General features: G+C 44.2%; 1 protein-coding gene across 1 annotated transcript; it reads right to left on the bottom strand.

The window, feature by feature from the left end:
* Nucleotides 1-259: 259 nt before the first annotated feature.
* On the bottom strand, nt 260-19294 carry DMRTB1 (DMRT like family B with proline rich C-terminal 1; the record flags this gene model as incomplete). Its single annotated transcript, XM_082264892.1, has 4 exons — nt 260-330; nt 5384-5540; nt 10944-11143; nt 19045-19294. 4 exons carry the CDS (start codon nt 19292-19294, stop codon nt 260-262), a joined length of 678 nt encoding a protein of 225 aa, XP_082121018.1.
* Between the last annotated feature and the right edge of the window lie 120 nt (nt 19295-19414).

Below are 19414 nucleotides of genomic sequence, written 5' to 3'. Positions count from 1 at the left end.
CATACAGGAAATTAGTAGCACTGAGCCCTGTAAATTCTGCATTCAAAGGTTGATTGATCAAAGGCTTAGTGGCATCAACTGTTAAAAGAAGACCATATTTGGTCAATGTCGGAACTGACATTTCTAATAATAAATAGAAAGTTCTGCCCAGGGCTCAGCTTTAAGCTATTTTTGGGTTTGATTAGAAAACTTTGCTTCTTAATACTGCTAAATAAACTTCTTTTGGAACTAACAGATACAACACATTGTGAGCAGAACATTAGAAATGTGGCTCCTTGTTTGATGTCTCGCTTCTCTCCACACGCGGCTGGTCATCTTCTGACCTTGATGCTAGAATACAAATACATCCGTGTTATACAGGGTTAATTACATCTTCATAATCTACGAAAGTATTTCTCCCTTTATGTTGCACATTTCTCCATGTAAGGTCTCCTTATAAACTATGCAAGTACTGTTGATCCTGCCAGAAATCCAGTCAGCTGCTAACTTCCTGTAGACAATGCTGCACTAAGAGTAGAACAAGAAGCAAAAAAGCAAATGTTTTTTTTTTTTTATTTTAGAGTAAGGGAGGGTGATAGTCAGTTTTTTTTCTCCATCTGTGTCCCACTGGAGAGATTTCCCTTCACTTCCTGTCCCATATCCAACACAGAAAGTGAGAGGAAATCCCTGTGAATAAGGAGGATCCCTTGATCCCCGCCCCCAGATAACCAGAACTACTGTTCCCATTTTGTAAGATTTCTTCTCTATTACTTTTCTGGTGACAACCCAAAATGTGGGAATTTCTTTCACTTTCAATAATGGTAAACTGGACAAATAAAGAGGGTGAATCTCCTTAACGGGGGCACAGACAGCAATAAAAACTGACAGTCATTATATTCCATCTCCACTCCAAAACTAAAAGTAAAAAGTTTGCCTTTCGTTATACTTGAATGTTCCTCTTAAAGCGGAGTTCCGGCCTCAAAATCGACAAAATCGATTTTGGGCCATCCGCTTGCTGAGGGCAACCTGAAAAAGAAATGGATACTGGAGATTTTTTTTTTGGTCACTTACCTTATTATAGAAGAAAATATACTTACCTTCCTCCTTCCACTTCCTCCCTCTGCGGCCCGTGCCGTCAGTTCCGGTTTGCGATGATTCCTTGGAGCTGAACGTCATCGCTCCCAGGAGTCAATGCGCCTGCACCGACCCCGCTCGTCACTGCCGATGCAGGCATGGCATTCACTGCTATACAGCTTCTGGGCATGCCCAGAAGCTGTGCAGGGATGACGCTCCTGCCCCGGAAGTGACGAGCGGGGCTGGTGCAGTGCATTGTGGGACTCCGACGTCACGGAAGAGGACACGAAGAGGGACGCTGCGGCTTCAGCGGCCCACACCTGAGATGGCAGCGCTGGAGAAAAAATTTTCAAGGTAAGTATTTCTTCTTACAGGTAAGTGCGACCCGGGACAGTTCAGAGGCTATCCATTATGGAATGTACTAGCCCTGACTGTCCTGGGGGTATTTTAGCTAAAATTGACCCCCGAGGCCTGAACTCCGATTTAATAAGGCATTTTAACAAAAAAAAAAAAAAAAAAATTGCTTGCCAGCCTTATCAGCGCATTGAGGCCCTTTTCACACGGCGGGTTCCATCATGTCTGCTGGGCAGTTTTTCAGGCCACAATGAATACTGCTAGCAGCTATAGCCACTGGCAGTAATCAAATGTAAAAGAAATACGGCAGTTGATGGATCAACCTGGGTACAATCAGCCTGCCCATACATGGATCGAATCTCGTCCAGTCCCTGCTGAACTAGCTGAATTTCGATCCATGTATGGCCGGCTTTAGGAATTCTACATAATGAGACTGCAGAGAGACTATAACAGGAGGAGTCGAGAATCCCTGAAATACAGAATAACAGGATTAGTATTCCCAAAAGACCAGAGTGTCTACAAATAGATGATACTATGCAGAATAGTGGTGCATTGTACAAAACTATGTCCGATTAACCACTTGCCGACGGCCCCACGCATATTTAATGCGGCAGGGCAGCTTGGCTGCGCATAATCACGTACATGCCACAGGAATGGTTTTTTAAAAGGCCAAAATACAGCGCTTGCTAATTGAATATACAAATAAAATCTTACGAATTAAAATTACCAATAAAATCTAACCTGTGCTTGTAAAGTGCCAATGTGTCTTCATAAATATCACTTGATTGTTAAAAACGTATTTAAATAGTATGAAATTGGATATAGTTATATTAAAATTCATAAAACATGACAGTGGATCATATAAATGAGCGACTGTGACTCCAATAAATATCATCAAAAATCAACAATCTGTAAAGGGAAAAATTATTATATATAAAAAGTCCATCAATAAAAGGTGATTATGCTCAGGCAATTAATGTCCTCAATAAGTGGTATCCACAAAAAAGTGAAAGTGCTCTGTCTTGATTTTCACAGTATTGATTGCTTGTTCCAAAATTGAATAAGCATGGGGACACCGCTGTCTTCTTCTTCCGGCTATGATTTGCATATGGGCGGAGTAAGGGCGGAGATAGGGGTGTAACCGGCACTATAAACAGACGTTCAACGCTATGCTGTCTAAACTCTGAAGACGCCACCGGAAGTGACGAAACGTGTCAGTTTGGACCGCATAATGTCATCACGCTACCCTAGTTGGAACGCAAGCCGGAAGTTAGCCGTTATTCCGCGAGGAGGACGTGCGGCCCGCACCGCTGACCACCAGGGATAGTGTGCTACATGATTTTATTTGTTTTGAACCAGATGGATGGGTAATAAAATCTTATTGAGACTTTATCACGCTATTGGAGCCTTTCTTCTTCCCTTTTACTATTCTTGAGTACTACATTCCGGGGTCCAGAGGAGCCATTATCAGCCCGCAGGACTGTGTAAAGGGGAGAGCCACTTAGCCCAGAGGGCAAACAAAGCCTGAAAGGTCTTAGTGTCATATGGCACATAAGACCCACGTTATCTGGTAAGTGACCCATCTTATTCAATTTTGGAACAAGCAATCGATACTGTGAAAATCAAGACAGAGCACTTTCACTTTTTTGTGGATACCACTTATTGAGGACATTAATTGCATGAGCATAATCACCTTTTATTGATGGACTTTTTATATATAATAATTTTTCCCTTTACAGATTGTTGATTTTTGATGATATTTATTGGAGTCACAGTCACTCATTTATATGATCCACTGTCATGTTTTATGAATTTTATTATAACTATATCCAATTTCATACTATTTAAATACGTTTTTAACAATCAAGTGATATTTATGAAGACACATTGGCACTTTACAAGCACAGGTTAGATTTTATTGGTAATTTTAATTCGTAAGATTTTAGTTGTTTATTCAATTAGCAAGCTGTATTTTGGCGCTGTATTTTGGCGCTGTATTTTGGCCTTTTAAAAGACCATTCCTGTGGCATGTACTCAATTTTTACAGCAGCTGCTTATTTAGTCATTTTAATACTTTTAAAATATATTAATAGTGCTTTTATCAATTCTTACACCCACCTTGTCACCCTAAAACTTGGCGCAGGGAATATACTTTGTATATACCTTCTACATAATCACGTACATGATTAGACACAGCGGGAGCAAGACTGCAGGCGGAGCGGGCTCAATCACCGCCGGCCTCCCGCGATCTTCAGGGAAACTGATAGGAGAGCCGTCTGCCTATGTAAACAAAGCAGGCGGCTCTCCTGTCAGACAGACACAGTGAGATTGTGTGTCTCAGCTAAACACTCTGTGTGCCTTTCACAGAGCCCCCCCACAGTTAGTAAGCACAATTTAGGAGCACACTTAACCCCTTGATCCCCCCCAGTATTAACCTCTTCCCTACCAGTGTCATTTATACAGTAACAATGCATATTATTTAGCACTGATTACTGTATTAATGTCACTGGTCTCCAAACTGGTCACTGGTGTCACTGGTCCCAAAAAGTGTCAAAAATGTCAGTTGGGGGTCCGATCTGTCCGCCGCAATGTCGCAGTCCCGATAAAAATCATTGATCACCGCCATTACTAATAAAAACAAAAAAATAATAAAATAAAAAGTCCCAAAAATCTATCCCATAGTTTGTAAACTCTATAGCTTTTTTTTACCAAAAATATGTAGCAGAATACAAATTGGTCTAAACTGATTAAAAAAAATAGATTTTTTACATTTTTTTATTGGGAATGTTTTATAGCAGAAAGTAAAAAATATTGTGTTTTTTTTCAAAACCTTAGCTTTTTATGTTTATTGGGCAAAATCTAAAAACCGCAGAGCTGATCAAATACCACCAAAAGAAAGCTCTATTTGTGGGGAAAAAAAATGGCATCCATTGTATTTGGGTACAGTGTTGCACGTCCGCGCAATTGTTAGTTAAAGTAACGCAGTGCCGAATCTTGAAAAATGGCCTGGCCATTAACCTATTCCTGATTGCCCGCCACAGTTATACAACAGCAGGCAGGCGCTCCCAGGCAAATCGGCGTACATCTACGGCGATCGCGAGCACGAGGCTAGGGGGCGAGTGCGCGCCGCCAGCGGCGCACTCCCGCCCCGCTCGACAGCAGGGAAGCCGATGCAGTGGGCAGGCGGCTCCGGTTGCTGCCTTACACCCGCGATCGTTCCCCGCTGGGAGAGAGGAAAGGTCAGCTGTTGTAAACACAGCTGACCGTTCTTCTCCCTGGAATGATCATAGAGCCCATGTGATCCTTCTATATAGGATTGCATGTCTCTATGGTCATTTCAGAAGCCACGCCCCCCCCCCCCCCACAGTTAGAATCACTCCCCTAGGCTTACATTTAACTCCTTGATCACCCACAATGTTAACCCGTTCCCTGCCAGTGTCATTATTACAGTAACAGTGCATATTTTTAGCACTGATTACTGTAGTAATGTCACTGGTCCCCCCAAAAAGGTGCTGTGATTGGCACAGATACCATGTGATAGCTGTGGGCCAATCACAACATAGGAAACACAGCTGTTATGAATGAATTTATTAATAACAGCGTTATTGACATTGTGATCATGTGATCGCATAGCGATTATTTCAAGACTTTGTGATTTCTGCAGGTATGAAGTGGGGGCACTTAGTGGTACCTGCAAAACAGCCTCCTAAACCTTCCTATCACACAGGAAAAGCCCCAACACTTCCAGGTAGGGTCAGAGCTTGCTTCTAAACCTCCACACTTTCTACTGGTACATCGCTTAGAGAGACAGCCATACTGGCCAATAGAAATGGAGGTAAAGTTAGGCATGACTGATAAAGTGCAGGTAGAGATTTCCTGCATTTCATGGCTGCATCGTCCCCCTTCTCATCACAGTTCCTTTAAGCCAATCATTTCTGTATAATCACCAGCTCCTATTCTCATTTCCACCACTCACCAAACATGTTCCTGCTGAGTTCTGCCCTCATGTTGGGACTCATAGGCACATGATGAGGCATGTAATATATTCCAGGCATTAATGGAGCGAATGAAGGGTAGAAACCCTGACCACAGAAATCTGCTCCTCCTTCATCTTGCCCCATTCTCCATGCAGTCTACAAAAACAGAAAACACACATAGTTATATAATCTAGTAACTGGGGGTCCATCTCCATCTATCAAGATGGAAGTCAAGATTTATGGAGCATATGATGTGATTATAATATATGATTGTTCTTTTCACACCTCTTTAGTGCAGTGTCTTTCTGGTCTTTGTGGTGCCCTGAGGAAGCTACAAACTGCGAAACGCGTTGGCTTACCGGGGACCGTTAGACTGCACACACGTTTAGATCCTAATAATTTGGTATACTGTACTAAACACCCAAAGTGGAAATTATGGATCTAATTTTTATGTATATGTCTATGTAATATGTGGTGTTATGTTTTTTTGTCTCTTTTAGTTCATTAGTTAATAAAGCTGTATATTTTTTAACAAAAGTGTGAACACTTGTATGCATCCCTTCATTTTTTTTATGCCGATATAGTCCCACTTGGCAACTCGAAGTGGGGAAAATAATTATTTGATCCCCTATAGATTTTTTAAGTTTGCACACGTCTCAGGAGTAATTTTGGTCCACTCTTCTTTACGGATCTTCTTTAAATCCTTAAGGTTTCTTGGTTTTTGTTACTTGGCAACTCGAAGTTTGATCTCCCTACATAAATTTGCTATAGGATTAAGGTCTGGAGACTGGCTAGGCCACTCCATGACCTTAATGTGCTTCTTTTTGAGCCACTCCTTTGTTGCCTTGGCGGTATGTTTTGGGTCATTGTCATGCTGGAAGACCCATCTTCAGTGTTCTGGCTGAGGGAAGAAGGTTCTCATCAAAGATTTTACAATACATGTCCCCATCCAATGGACCCTCGATGCGGCCTTTAGCAGAGAAACACCCCCAAAGCATCATGTTTTCACCTCCGTGCTTGACTGTAGAGATGATGTTCTTAGGGTTATAGTCAGTATTTTTCTGCCTCCAAACACTGCAAGTCAAGTTAATGCCAAAAAGCTCATTTGTGGTTTCATATGACCACAGCACTTTCTCCCAATCCTTCTCTGAATAATTTAGATGTTTATTAGCAAACTTTAGACGGGCCTGTACATGTGCCTTCTTGAAAAGGGGGGCCTTGTGGGCGCTGCAGGATTTCAATCCATGGCGGCGTATTGTGTTACCAATGGTTGTTTGGTGACTGTGGTCCCAACTGCCTTGGTATCATTCACAAGCTCCTTCCGTATAGTTCTGGGCTGCTCCCTTACTTTTCTCATGATCATGATTACCCCATGAAGCGAAATTGAGCTCCAGACCGAGGGTGATTGATGGTTATTTTGTATTTCTTCTATTTGCGATTAATCGCTCCAACAGTTGTCCCCTTCTCACCAAGCTTCTTGATGATGGTCTTGTAGTCTATTCCAGCCTTGTGTAGGTCTACAATCTGTCCCTGACGTCCTTTGACAGCTCTTTGGTCTTGCCCATGATGGTGAAGTTTGAATGGAAGAAAGAAATTCTGTGGTCAGGTGTCTTTTATACACATAACGGGTTGTCGTTAGGAGCAACTTCTTAAATTTACAAGACCAATCTGTGTACCACATGAGTACATACTGTAGCCTGTCTGTGGGAGCCAGAACTATTGTTGGTTGGTAGGGCATCAAATACTTATTGTACTCACTGGACTGCACCTCCATTTATAGCATTTGTATCATGTGTTTTTTTCTAGATTTTTGATTGATATTCTGTCTCCATCATTTAAATTATAGACCCTGCATTTCTTTGTAAGTGGGCAAACTTACAAAATCTGCAGGGGATCAAATAATTATTTTCCCGACTGTATACATGTTTTTTCTGACTTTTTCTCAAGCGTTTTCGCATGAGTATGAAAGTTCCTGGGTGGAGGGAGAAGAGAAATGGAGTAAAGGAGAACAGTTGTTCAGATGCTTTTACAGATGACTCCAATGAAGTCTATGAGTCTATTCTGTGGACTTTAAGGACATCTCTATGGTCTAAGAAACCAGAATCAAGAAGGATTTTGTCACTTCCGGTTTCGCCAGGATGTGAACAAGCTATTACTGGCTTGTGAAAGTATCGAATCAAACTGGTTTAATCCGATGCTTTGAAGGTCAGAGGAGACATCTGGGGTCTAATAGACCCCATATCTCTCCATAGAGAGGACCTGTCACAGCCCAAGCTATCACAAGGGATGTTTTTCATTGTGAAAGCAATGAAGTCGAAAAATAAATAAAGGGAAAGCGTAAAAAAAATTAAATAAATAATAATTTAAAAAAGCCCCTGTTCTCATGCGCAAATATAAACAAATACGTAAGTCCCATGTACACGGTGATTGCACCAATCATGTGAGGTATCGCCACAAATGTCAGAGTGAGAGCAATCATTCTAGCACCAGATCTCGTGTAACTCTAAACTGGTAACCTGTAAAGGCTTTTAAAGTGCCGCCTATAGAGATTTTTAGGTACTGTAGTTTGGCACCGTTCCACCGACGTATGCAATTTTAAAGCGTGACATGTGTTACGTGTGACGTGTTAGGTATCTATTTAGTCTGCGTAACATAATCTGTTAAATTTTACCAAAATATTGGGTATTATATTGTGTTTCTGTGCACTAATATTCACTAACATGTATTTTTCCCCAAACAATTGCATTTGAAAATCCACTGCGCAAATACTGTGTGACATAAAAAAATTGCAACACCCACCATTTTATTCTCTAGTAAAAAAAAATGACGATTTTTACAAGTATAAGAGAAATGTCAAAATTGGCCTGGGTGCCAATTTTGACCTGGGGCCTGGGTATCACCATTTTCCTTCCAATAAAAGTTTGTATACAAAATAAAAAAAATTGGCCTGGGTGGGAAGCGGTAAAAGAGAACCAGTCATAAATAGCCATCTGTAATAATCCAATCTCAACTTGTAAACTGTTATAATATTTAGTTAAACATAGCAGAACAGAGCTTGAAGTGCTTCGAATGGTGGGACTGTAAACCAGTCTATGAGGACCACACAGGCCTTGGCCTAGGTGTCACGGAAATCAGGGCAATGCCTAGCACACTTGAAAATGCTCCGGATTTCCTGCCTTGCCCACATTGCTATTAAACCAATAATCTGCTAAACTTGCACCTCCCTTTATTATCTAACTTCAATCTAGGTATTAGTTGTGGCAATGTCTATCACTCACACCCCTCGCCCACACAGAATATAACTAGAGCTTCCTATGATCTGGGGCGACCTCCACATGCAATCACATCATTCATTGCACATGGTGTTGCTGGGAAATGGAGAAGAGTGTGCAGGGTGATAAGAAAAAGCCAAGCAGAGCAAAAGTATTGGTATACTTACAGTATCTCACAAAAGTTAGTACACCCCTCACATTTATTCAAATATTTTATTATATCTTTTCATGTGACAACACTGAAGAAATGACACTGCTACAGGGTAAAGTAGTGAGTGTACAGCTTGTATAACAGTGTACATTTTCTGTCCCCTCAAAATAACTCAACACAGTCACTTCTTGGCTCTGAGGAAGAGGGTTCATCCTCGAAACGCGCCAGTCTAGCCTGAGCAGACTCATGCGGTTCACTGCATGCTATCCAGCACTGCACAGTGCCTTGGCTACCTTGGAGATCTTGTGTTCATCGTGTTGATATGTGTGATACCCACACCTGTTTTGTGAGTATAATATATACCTTTTCTAATTTTAACAAACGCTTTTAGTGGTAATGCACTAGGTCGGTGCGCCCTTCTCTTGTTTTTGTCTTCTAGTGTGTTTTGGATACCCTTGATCCTGAGGGGGCATCAAGAGCATAAGCCATACCTATTTAAGTCTACCTGAAACATTTCCTCCCATCATACATCACTTGACTGCAGGAGAATTGTTGTACATTAATGTCTAAACCGCTGCCAACAAAAGTGAGTACACCCCTAAGTGACAATGTCCAAATTGAGCCCTTTTACCCATTTTCCCTCCCCGGTGTCATGTGACTTGTTAGTGTTACAAGGTCTATGGTTTGAATGGGGAGCAGGTGTGTTATATTTGGTGTTATCGCTCTCACTCTCTCATACTAATCACTGGAAGCTCAACATGGCACCTCATGGCTACATAAAGATGGCCTAGGCTATAAGAAGATTGCCAAGACCCTGAAACTGAGCTGCAGCATTATGGCCAAGACCATACAGCGGTTTAACAGGACAGATTCCACTCAGAACAGGTCTCACTATGGTCGACCAAAGAAGTTGAGTGCACATGCTCAGCGTCATATCCAGAGGTTGTCTTTGGGAAATAGACTTATGAGTGCTACCAGCATTGCTGCAGAGGTTGAAGGGGTGGGGGGGGTCATCCTGTCAGTGCTCAGACCATACGCCGCACACTGCATCAAATTGGTCTGCATGGCTGTCGTCCCAGAAGGAAGCCTCTTCTAAAGAAAGCCCGCAAACAGTTTGCTGAAGACAAGCAGACTAAGGACATGGATTACTGGAACCATGTCCTGTGGTCTGATGAGATAAACTTACTTGGTTCAGATGGTGTCAAGCGTGTGTGGTGGAAACCAGGTGAGGAGTGCAAAGACAAGTGTGTCTTGCCTACAGTCAATCATGGTGGTGGGAGTGTCATGGTCTGGGGCTACATGAGTGCTGCCGACACTGGGGAGCTACAGTTCATTGAGGGAACCATGAATGCCAACATGTACTGTGACATACTGAAGCAGAGCATGATCCCCTCCCTTCAGAGACTGGGTTGCAGGGCAGTATTCCAACATGATAACGACCCCAAACACACCTCCAGGACAACCACTGCCTTGCTAAAGTAGCTGAGGGTAAAGGTTATGGACTGGCCAAGCATGTCTCCAGACCTAAACCCTATTGAGCATCCATGGGGCATCCTCAAACAGAAGGTGGAGGAGCGCAAGGTCTCTAACATTCACCAGCTCCGTTATGTTGTCATGCAGGAGTGGAAGAGGACACGAGTGGCAACCTGTGAAGCTCTGATGAACTCCATGCCCAAGAGGGTTAACGCAGTGCTGGAAAATGTCCACACAAAATTATGATACTTTGGACATTTTCACTTAGGGGTGTACTCACTTTTGTTGCCAGCGGTTTATTTATGTTGAGTTATTTTGAGAGGACAGCAAATTTATACTGTTATACAAGCTGTACACTCACTACTTTACATTGTAGCAAAGTGTAATTTCTTCAGTGTTGTCACGTGAAAAGATATAATAAAATATTTACAAAAATGTGAGGGGTGTACTAACTTTTGTGAGATACTGTAGTTATCATGTGACTTGTGTGCCCCACGTATATACTTCTACTCAGCTGCAACCATCTTACTCAAAAGATGACATCATGTTTACCCAAAAAAAGGTGGAAAACACAAGCAAACCATTCAAAAAATATCAAAAGCAGCACAAGTGTACATACTGTATCTCTCTCTATATATATATATATATATATACTGTACTCACTGGGAGGTATGGCCGGATAGAAGTCACAGGCATGCCAGGCAGAGTTGGGGTTGCACTTCCAAATGCTGGTGGTGAAAGGCCCATGGGGAAGGCCGAGTAGTGGTACAAAGGTGGGATGCCTAGGTACATCCTTGTGGGCTCTCGCTCATAGCTAACCAGAGTCGACAAGCATTCAGAGGCATTCGTGATAGTAGATGTGGCTACAAAACAAAATAACACATTAGAAACATTTTTTATTTAATAGATAATATGATATTTAAAGGGTGACTCCACTCTTGTGGGAAAAAAATAGTAAAGAAAATAATATAGTGTATACAATTGCTAAACGTGTCAGATTGTAATTCAATGTTATTAAAAATTACCTTCGCCTTTCATTCTGCAGTGCTGTCATTTTCTGTAAAATTCAATGCAAGATGGCAACCTGGAGGCCTTCAGTACACAGATGGTGTACAGACCCACCCCCCTCCCCAGCTATGTAATTTCCTGCTTGTGTGATTGGCTTACTGATTTTCCCAGAAGTCTGCGCTAAGATACAAGTCAGATTTTTGGCATCCCCTGCAACAAAAATGTCATTTTTAGTGAGATCCTCACTAAAGGGAAATTACATCTAAGGGTTTGTTTACACTTGCTTCAAAGTGTCGCATTGGACACGCTTTTTTAACCACTTTAGCCGCGGAAGGTTTTTCCCCCTTCATGACCAGGCCATTGTTTGCGATACGGTACTGCATTATTTTAACTGACTATTGCGCGGTCGTGCAACGCTGTACCCAAACAAAATTGAGATTTCTTTTGGTGGTATTTGATTACCTCTGCATTTTTTATTTTTTGCGCTATAAACAAAAAGAGAGCAACAATTTTGCAAAAAAACTATATTTTTTACTTTCTGCTATAAAACACAAAAAATGTAAAAAAACTGAATTTTTGTAAAATCTTACCATAAAATTCCTTTCTCTGAGTCCTCTGACAGTCGCCGCCCACTCATTCAGTCTTCACCAATGGGTATTGACCTCTTTTCCATAGGAGCAAGCTAGGCATAAGACTTGTTAAAAACAAAGTAATTTACATAGACACACCTATGGGGGCTGTCCTACTGGTCCAATACCCCCCTGCTATCAGCCATCCCAACTCAGTTTGGTAGCAAGCAGTTAAAGTCCAAAGAATCCCAAATAGAGGGGCGAGGGGGGCGACTGTCAATTTTTTCAGAGAAATTCTGAAAATTTTCAAAATTCAGAGAAAGGAATTTTACGGTAAGATTGTACAAAAATTCAGTTTTCTCTTACGTCCCCTGACAGTCGCCGCCCACTCATTCAGTCTTCACCAATGGGATGTCCCAAAGCAGTGTAGACATGAGGGGTGGGAAAACGTAACCGTCACAAAGGCCACGCAGCACCCACGTCCGAGAAAGGAACCTTACGTGAACAGAAAGGTATCCTCTGGGCAACAGAAAAGCTCAACTGGAGCAACAAACCAGGAAAGCAAATAAACCAGGGGGAAAACCAACCCCAACAGCCAGGGACCTGCAAAACTAGGGCCCCCTTAAGGCACTGCCGCACACAGAACTTTGCGGCCAAAGGAGGCATCTGCCGATGCCAAAACATCAAGTTTGTAGAATTTTGAAAAGGTGTGCACTGACGACCAAGTCGCAGCCTTGCACACCTGGGCCACGAAGCCTAATGCCGGAAGGCCCAGGATGCACTCACCGCTCTGGTAGAGTGTGCCTTGACAGGGAAGGGTGGTACCCTTTCCTTAATCGAATAGGCCTGTGCAATCGTCTGTCTGATCCATTTTTAAATGGTCGCCTCAGACGCAGCCATACCCTTCCGAGGTCCCTCAGGAAGGACAAAAAGAGAATCCGACTTCCGAAAGGATTCAGTGGATGACAGGTAAACCCTGATCGCCCTGACAACATCCAAGGAATGTAAGGCAAACTCCTTAGGATGTTTAGGATTTGCACAAAGCGAAGGCAAAACAATGTCCTCATTAAGGTGAAAATCAGAAACCACCTTTGGAAGGAAGGACTGGTTGGGTCGCAAGACCACCTTATCCCTATGAACCACCAGGTAAGTGGAGCGGCAAGATAAGGCCGCCAACTCCGACACTCTGCGTGCAGAAGTGATCGCCACTAGAAAAGCAACCTTTTTCGACAGCAGGGGCAAAGAAATTTCCCTGATGTTTTCAAAGGGAGGAAGTTGCAAAATGGACAGAACCAAGTTCAAGTCCCAAGGAGGTAGAGGCGCCCTCCGAGGAGGGGCCAAGTGACGCACACCTTGAATAAAGGTGCGAATCAAAGAATTAGACGCCAAGGGGTGCTGGAAAAGGACAGCCAGTGCAGACAACTGGCCCTTAATCGTGGTCAACGCCAAGCGCTGGTCCACACCAGTTTGTAGGAAGGCTAACACCCTCGCCACCGAGTAGGAATGAGGAGGGAAGCCCCTGGATTCACACCAGGCAAAATAAGCCTTCCAGGTACGGTAATAAATCTTACCGGATGAGGCTTTCCTACCCTTGAGCAAAGTAGGAATGACCTCAGATGAGAGACCCCTGTCTCTCAGGACCTAGCTTTCAACAGCCATGCTGTTAAAGCCAGCGACTGTAAAGCAGGATGGAAGATCGGTCCCTGAGACAGTAGATAGTCTCGTAACGGTAGCCGCCATGGAGGCTCGACGGCCAGTTGAATGATGTCCACATACCAGGACCGGCGTGGCCAGTCCAGGGCCACCAGAATCACCAACTTCGGTTCCGAGACCAACCTGCGCAGGAACCTGGACAACAACTGAATCGGGGGAAAGGCATATATCAGACGATACGGGTGCCAAGGCACCACCAGCGCATCCGAGGCGTCTGCCAGAGGGTTGCACGTTCTTGCCACGAACCTGCCCACCTTGTTGTTTAGCCGAGATGCGAACAGATCCACATCTGGGGTTCCCCATCTCGCGCACAGCATCTGAAACACCTCCGGGTGTAGGGACCATTCCCCCTGGTCCAGGGTCTGGCGGCTCAGATAATTGGCCTGCCAGTTCTCCACACCCGGAATGTGAACTGCCGAAATCGCCGGGACGCGAGTCTCGGCCCAAGACAGAATACTGGTCACCTCCTGGGCCGCCCGGGCACTCCTGGCGCCCCCTTGGTGATTGATGTAAGCCACCGCAGTGGCGTTGTCCATCTGCACCCACACAGGACGGCCCTGAAGACGATCCGACCAATGGAGCAGGCACAGCCTGATCGCTCTCAATTCCAAGATGTTGATCGGTAGGGAGGATTCCACCACCGACCAAGTGCCCTGGGCAGACAGGTTGCCCAGGACGCCACCCCAGCCCGACAGGCTGGCATCTTTGGTAATCACCGTCCACAGCAACGGCCGGAAGGATTTCCCCTCCGCTACGGCCAGGGACTGGAGCCACCACAGAAGATCCACTCTGGTTTGGAGACTCAGAGACATCCTCAGGTCCAAGGACTGAGGGAGCCTGTCCCACCTGGCCAGTATCTCCGCCTGGAGAGACTGCGTGTAAAACTGTGCAAACGGTATGGCCTCGAAGGCTGACACCATCAACCCCAGGAACCGCATACAGGTCCTGAGTGAAGAGGACTCGTTGTCCCTGAGGGACCTGACCTCGTCATGCAGGGTCCGGAGCTTGTCCTCCGGCAGAAACACCTTCGCTTGGGCGAATATGGGAGACGAACCGAAGGAGACAGAGTCGACTTCTGAACGTTGATGGTCCATCCGAACTCCTGGAGCGTCTGAACCGTAGTAGACAGATCGTGCAGCAGGCTCTGACTGGCACTCGATCTTAACAGGAGATCGTCCAGATATCCCAAGACCGCAATGCCCTGTTTCCGTAACAGGCCCAGAACAAGAGCCAGCACTTTGGTAAACACCCTTGGAGCCGAAGCGAGACCGAAAGGTAACACCACAAACTGATAGTGTTCCTCCGCTATAGCGAATCGGAGGTACCTCTGATGACCCTCAAATATGGGGATGTGTAAATACGCATCCTTTAGGTCGATGGAAGCCAGGAAATCTCCCGGGCTCAAGGAGGCCACCACCGAACGGAGGGATTCCATGCGGAATTTTTGAACGTGCACGAAGCGGTTCAGAGCTTTCAGGTCCAGAATCGGACGCACCTTGCCCTCCTGGCAGAGGAGTTCTGTCCTCCTCTCTGCTGCCATCTGCTGAGACAAGGTGGGGGCAGAGATGAGGGAGGTGCAGAAGATGCAGGAGAGGTGCATGGGTCACATGAAATGGCCTGGAGGGCCGCCAGATTCGGCCCGCGGGCCTTGTGTTTGACACCTGTGCCTTAGAGCTAATGTTGGTGGCCTTATCAGAACTGTCACTCTGAGGTTTGTTTTATCTCCTCATACCAGTCTATGCAAGTGTCTGACAAACAAAAATTCATCCTGTGTGCCTGACAACACTATCCCCACCAATGGCATCTGGTGCCCACAGACATCGGCCTCATTCTACAAAGAGAAGTGCTCATTCTAAAGTTCAGTAACCATTTAGAACGCACTATGAAGTCAGGTCAGTAAAAAATGGCTTCAATTCACAGAAATGTCTGTCCATTAGGGTAGATATAGTTGTGTCTACATCTCCCTTGCCTCTGAACCCAGTCGCAGTCCTCTAGTAGTTTTTAGAATGAATCACTGTATTAGTGTCACTGGTCCCCAAATTGTGTCAAAAGTGTCAGAATGTCTGCCGCAATATCGCAGTCCCGCTATAAGTCACTGATCTCCACCATTACTAGTAAAAAAATAAAATTAATAAAAATATTCGATAGTTTGTAGACACTACAACTTTTGCGCAAACCAATCAATATGCGCTTATTGGGATTTTTTTTTTACCAAAAACATGTAGCAGAATACATATTGGCCAAAATTTTTAAAGAAATTCAATTTTTTTATTTTTTTATTAGATATGTTTTATAGCTGAAAGTAAAAAATATAGTTTTTTCTTTTTCAAAATTGTCAGTCTTTTTTTTGTTTATAGCACAAAAAAATATGAACGCCAAAAACAGCGGCTGTAAAAACGTCCAGTGTGCATGAGGCCTTAACTATTAGTTCACTTACCTGTCAAGGGATCCCGCAGTGTCCTCACCCAAGCCAATTCTTGATTCGGGTCTCGAGTGCTGGCGCTGCCATTTTTGGTAAGGGAAACCAACAGTGAAGCATTTCCTACTGCGCATGTGCAAATCGTGCTGCACTTTCCCAATGGGCCGAATGCGGCGAGGGTCCAACTTCTGGCTGAGTTTGCCGTGGCGAACTTAGCAGGAAGTGAGAGTGGGTACCTGTCAACACCAGGTACCCCCTCCCTCCCACAAGGTGCCAAAAGTGTAACCGGAGGGGGGGGGGAGGCAGATAAGTGGAGCTTCCCTTTTTGGGTGGAGCTCCGCATTAATACCATAAATGATAACGTTATTAGATTTTAACTCCAGGAATATATCATGAGTTTGGAAATTCTAGAAAAATGCCAAAATAATGCATTACAATATAACTAAACCCATTAGATTTTAGCTGACTATGTAATGTACTGGAGATTTTAGTCTACTAAAATACATTTAAAAGTAAAATAATTCAGCTGACAAAAATATTGTTTTTTTTTTTTCAAAATTGTCAGTCTTTTTTTGTTTACAGCGCAAAAAAATAAAAAAGGCAGATCAAATACCACCAAAAGAAAGCTCTATTTGTGGGGGAAAATGACATAAATTTAAATTGGGTACAGCGTCACATGACTGCACAATAGTCAGGTGAAGTAACGCAGTGCGTAATTGCAAACAAATGGCCTGGTCATGAAGGGGGGTAAATCTTCCTGAGGTCAAGTGGTTAAAAAAAAAATCATTACATTAATTTATATGTATCTAGAAAAGTCCTCTGCAATATAAACACAGGTTTGATAGTGTCAGTGTGAATAGGGCCTAAGTGTTCATACCACAGTAATACAGCATCCCCTAGCAACCCCTTAGCAACCATATGAACTCCAAATAACTTGAGTGGACCGTGCCACTCTTATAATGCCCTGCTGACCCCAAAAGCCCTAATATATAAAAGAAAGAAAGTTAATGGTTGCAGCACTTATAAATGTAGAGAATTTTCTGTGACACGACTGTGGCAATGTGTACAGACATGTCTACCAGCAATGATAACTTTCCATTGGGCAGTCAGGGGCCACAAAATACGGATGAAATTCCTATTTTCGCTACCCGTGTGAACAAGACCTATTTGGATCAGTCAGTTTAAGCCCCTATTCCCATCTGAGTGATTTGACAAGTCAGCTTGCATGAGAAGTCGCACCTTATTGTTGGCAATGGCACAAAATCAGTGCAATGCACTACTTTTAGCGATTTCAGGTGGGACTTGCTTAGGTATCTGTGCATGAAGCCGCACAGATGTCTTCCAAGTCACACCTGAAGTCGCACAGACATGCGGCTTTGAAATCCTGCGATTTCAGAAGAAGTTGCACAATTTCAAAGCCACATTTAATGTGAAAGAGGGCTGAGGTTTGTTTTTATCTCTTCATACCAGTCAATACAAATGTCTGCCAATCACAACACAAATCCATCCTGTGTGCCTGACAACAGACATCGGGCCTCATTCTACAAAGAGAAGTGCTCATTCTAACGTTTAGAAATCATTTAGAACCCGTGTCGAGTCAGGAAAAGCTGGCTTCTGATTGGTCACTATTGGTGACTGCACTTTAGGAACTCTTTAGGCCTCATTTACACTGTTGAGTTTTCCATGCACAATACAGTACACAGTATATTCAGAGTCTGTGGTGTATACAGTGAGTGGAGTCTGTGCTGTATACAGTGAGTGGAGTCTGTGCTGTATACAGTGAGTGGAGTCTGTGCTGTATACAGTGAGTGGAGTCTGTGCTGTATACAGTGAGTGGAGTCTGTGCTGTATACAGTGAGTGGAGCCTGTGCTGTATACAGTGAGTGGAGTCTATGCTGTATACACTGAGTGGAGTCTGTGCTGTATACAGTGAGTGGAGTCTGTGCTGTATACAGTGAGTGGAGTCTGTGGTGTATACAGTGAGTGGAGTCTGTGTTGTATACAGTGAGTGGAGTCTGTGGTGTATACAGTGAGTGGAGTCTGTGCTGTATACAGTGAGTGGAATCTGTGGTGTATACAGTGAGTGGAGTCTGTGGTGTATACAGTGAGTGGAATCTGTGGTGTATACAGTGAGTGGAATCTGTGGTGTATACAGTGAGTGGAGTCTGTGCTGTATACAGTGAGTGGAATCTGTGGTGTATACAGTGAGTGGAGTCTGTGCTGTATACAGGGAGTGGAGTCTGTGGTGTATACAGTGAGTGGAGTCTGTGGTGTATACAGTGAGTGGAGTATGTGTTATATACAGTGAGTGGAATCTGTGGTGTATACAGTGAGTGGAGTCTGTGCTGTATACAGTGAGTGGAGTCTGTGCTGTATACAGTGAGTGGAGTCTGTGTTATATACAGTGAGTGGAGTCTGTGTTATATACAGTGAGTGGAGTCTGTGTTATATACAGTGAGTGGAGTCTGTGTTATATACATGTGTAAGGACCCTTAGTGCTCAGTATCAGTACTTGCAGTCATTACTGGGAAGATTGATATAATTAGAGAATGTTCCGGAGTACAATGCCTCACCTTTGCAGTGGTAATATTTGTAGATTTCTGGTTGCTCTAGTAGTCTAGGCCCAGTCTGGGCGCTGCGATCCCCTTTATGTGTGTGAATATATATTTATATGAGATTTATGATTTACAAGTTACATAAGTAAAAAAAAAAAAAAAAATTAAAAAAAAACAATCATTAGGGGGTTGGGGTGACACCTGATTGCTTCTAGAAAGCGGAGAACTACAATCAGATTATGGGACGATCGCTCTGAAAGCGATATTTTCCATCCGATTTTCTGATGGTGTGTGTACAGTCTTAGCAAATTCCTCTCCTGTTATGAAAACAAATCTCTACATCGCCCTACAGATCGTTCTATACACTGTGATATACATTGTTCTATACATTGTTCTATACACTGTCCTACAGACGGTGTGATGGGAGCCCCGTACAGGGAGGCGGGTGATCCGGGCTGTGCAGTGTGATAGGGGGGTCCCTCCCTGTGTATAGAGATTACCGGGTCCGGGGCTGCCGGGTGCGGCCTCCTCGGGGGTGTTGTCCTGGTTGTTGGGCGCTTTGCGGCTCCGCCTGTAGGAAGCCATGGCCCGGTGTCTGTCGGTGAGAAGGGCGCACTTATCGCAGGAGCACAGCTTCCATCCGCAGTGTCTGGAGTGACCCCGGACCGGGACCAGCACCCCGTGATTGCGGCACCGAGCACACTTCGGGATCCTGCTGGGGGGGCCCACAGAGGAGACGTCATCCGACATGATGGAGGAGCCCGATGTCACATCTCCCCTCCCCCACACCTACATCACCCTATAATGTCTGACCTCAACCACCCCCACTCACATACCTCCCCCCCCCCCCCACAATACCTCCCCCATGTA

This window comes from Pelophylax lessonae (genome assembly GCF_965119305.1).
Source record: "Pelophylax lessonae genome assembly, chromosome: 8".
Classification (NCBI taxonomy): Eukaryota; Metazoa; Chordata; class Amphibia; order Anura; family Ranidae; genus Pelophylax; species Pelophylax lessonae.
This window is presented reverse-complemented; position numbering and strand designations above follow the sequence as displayed.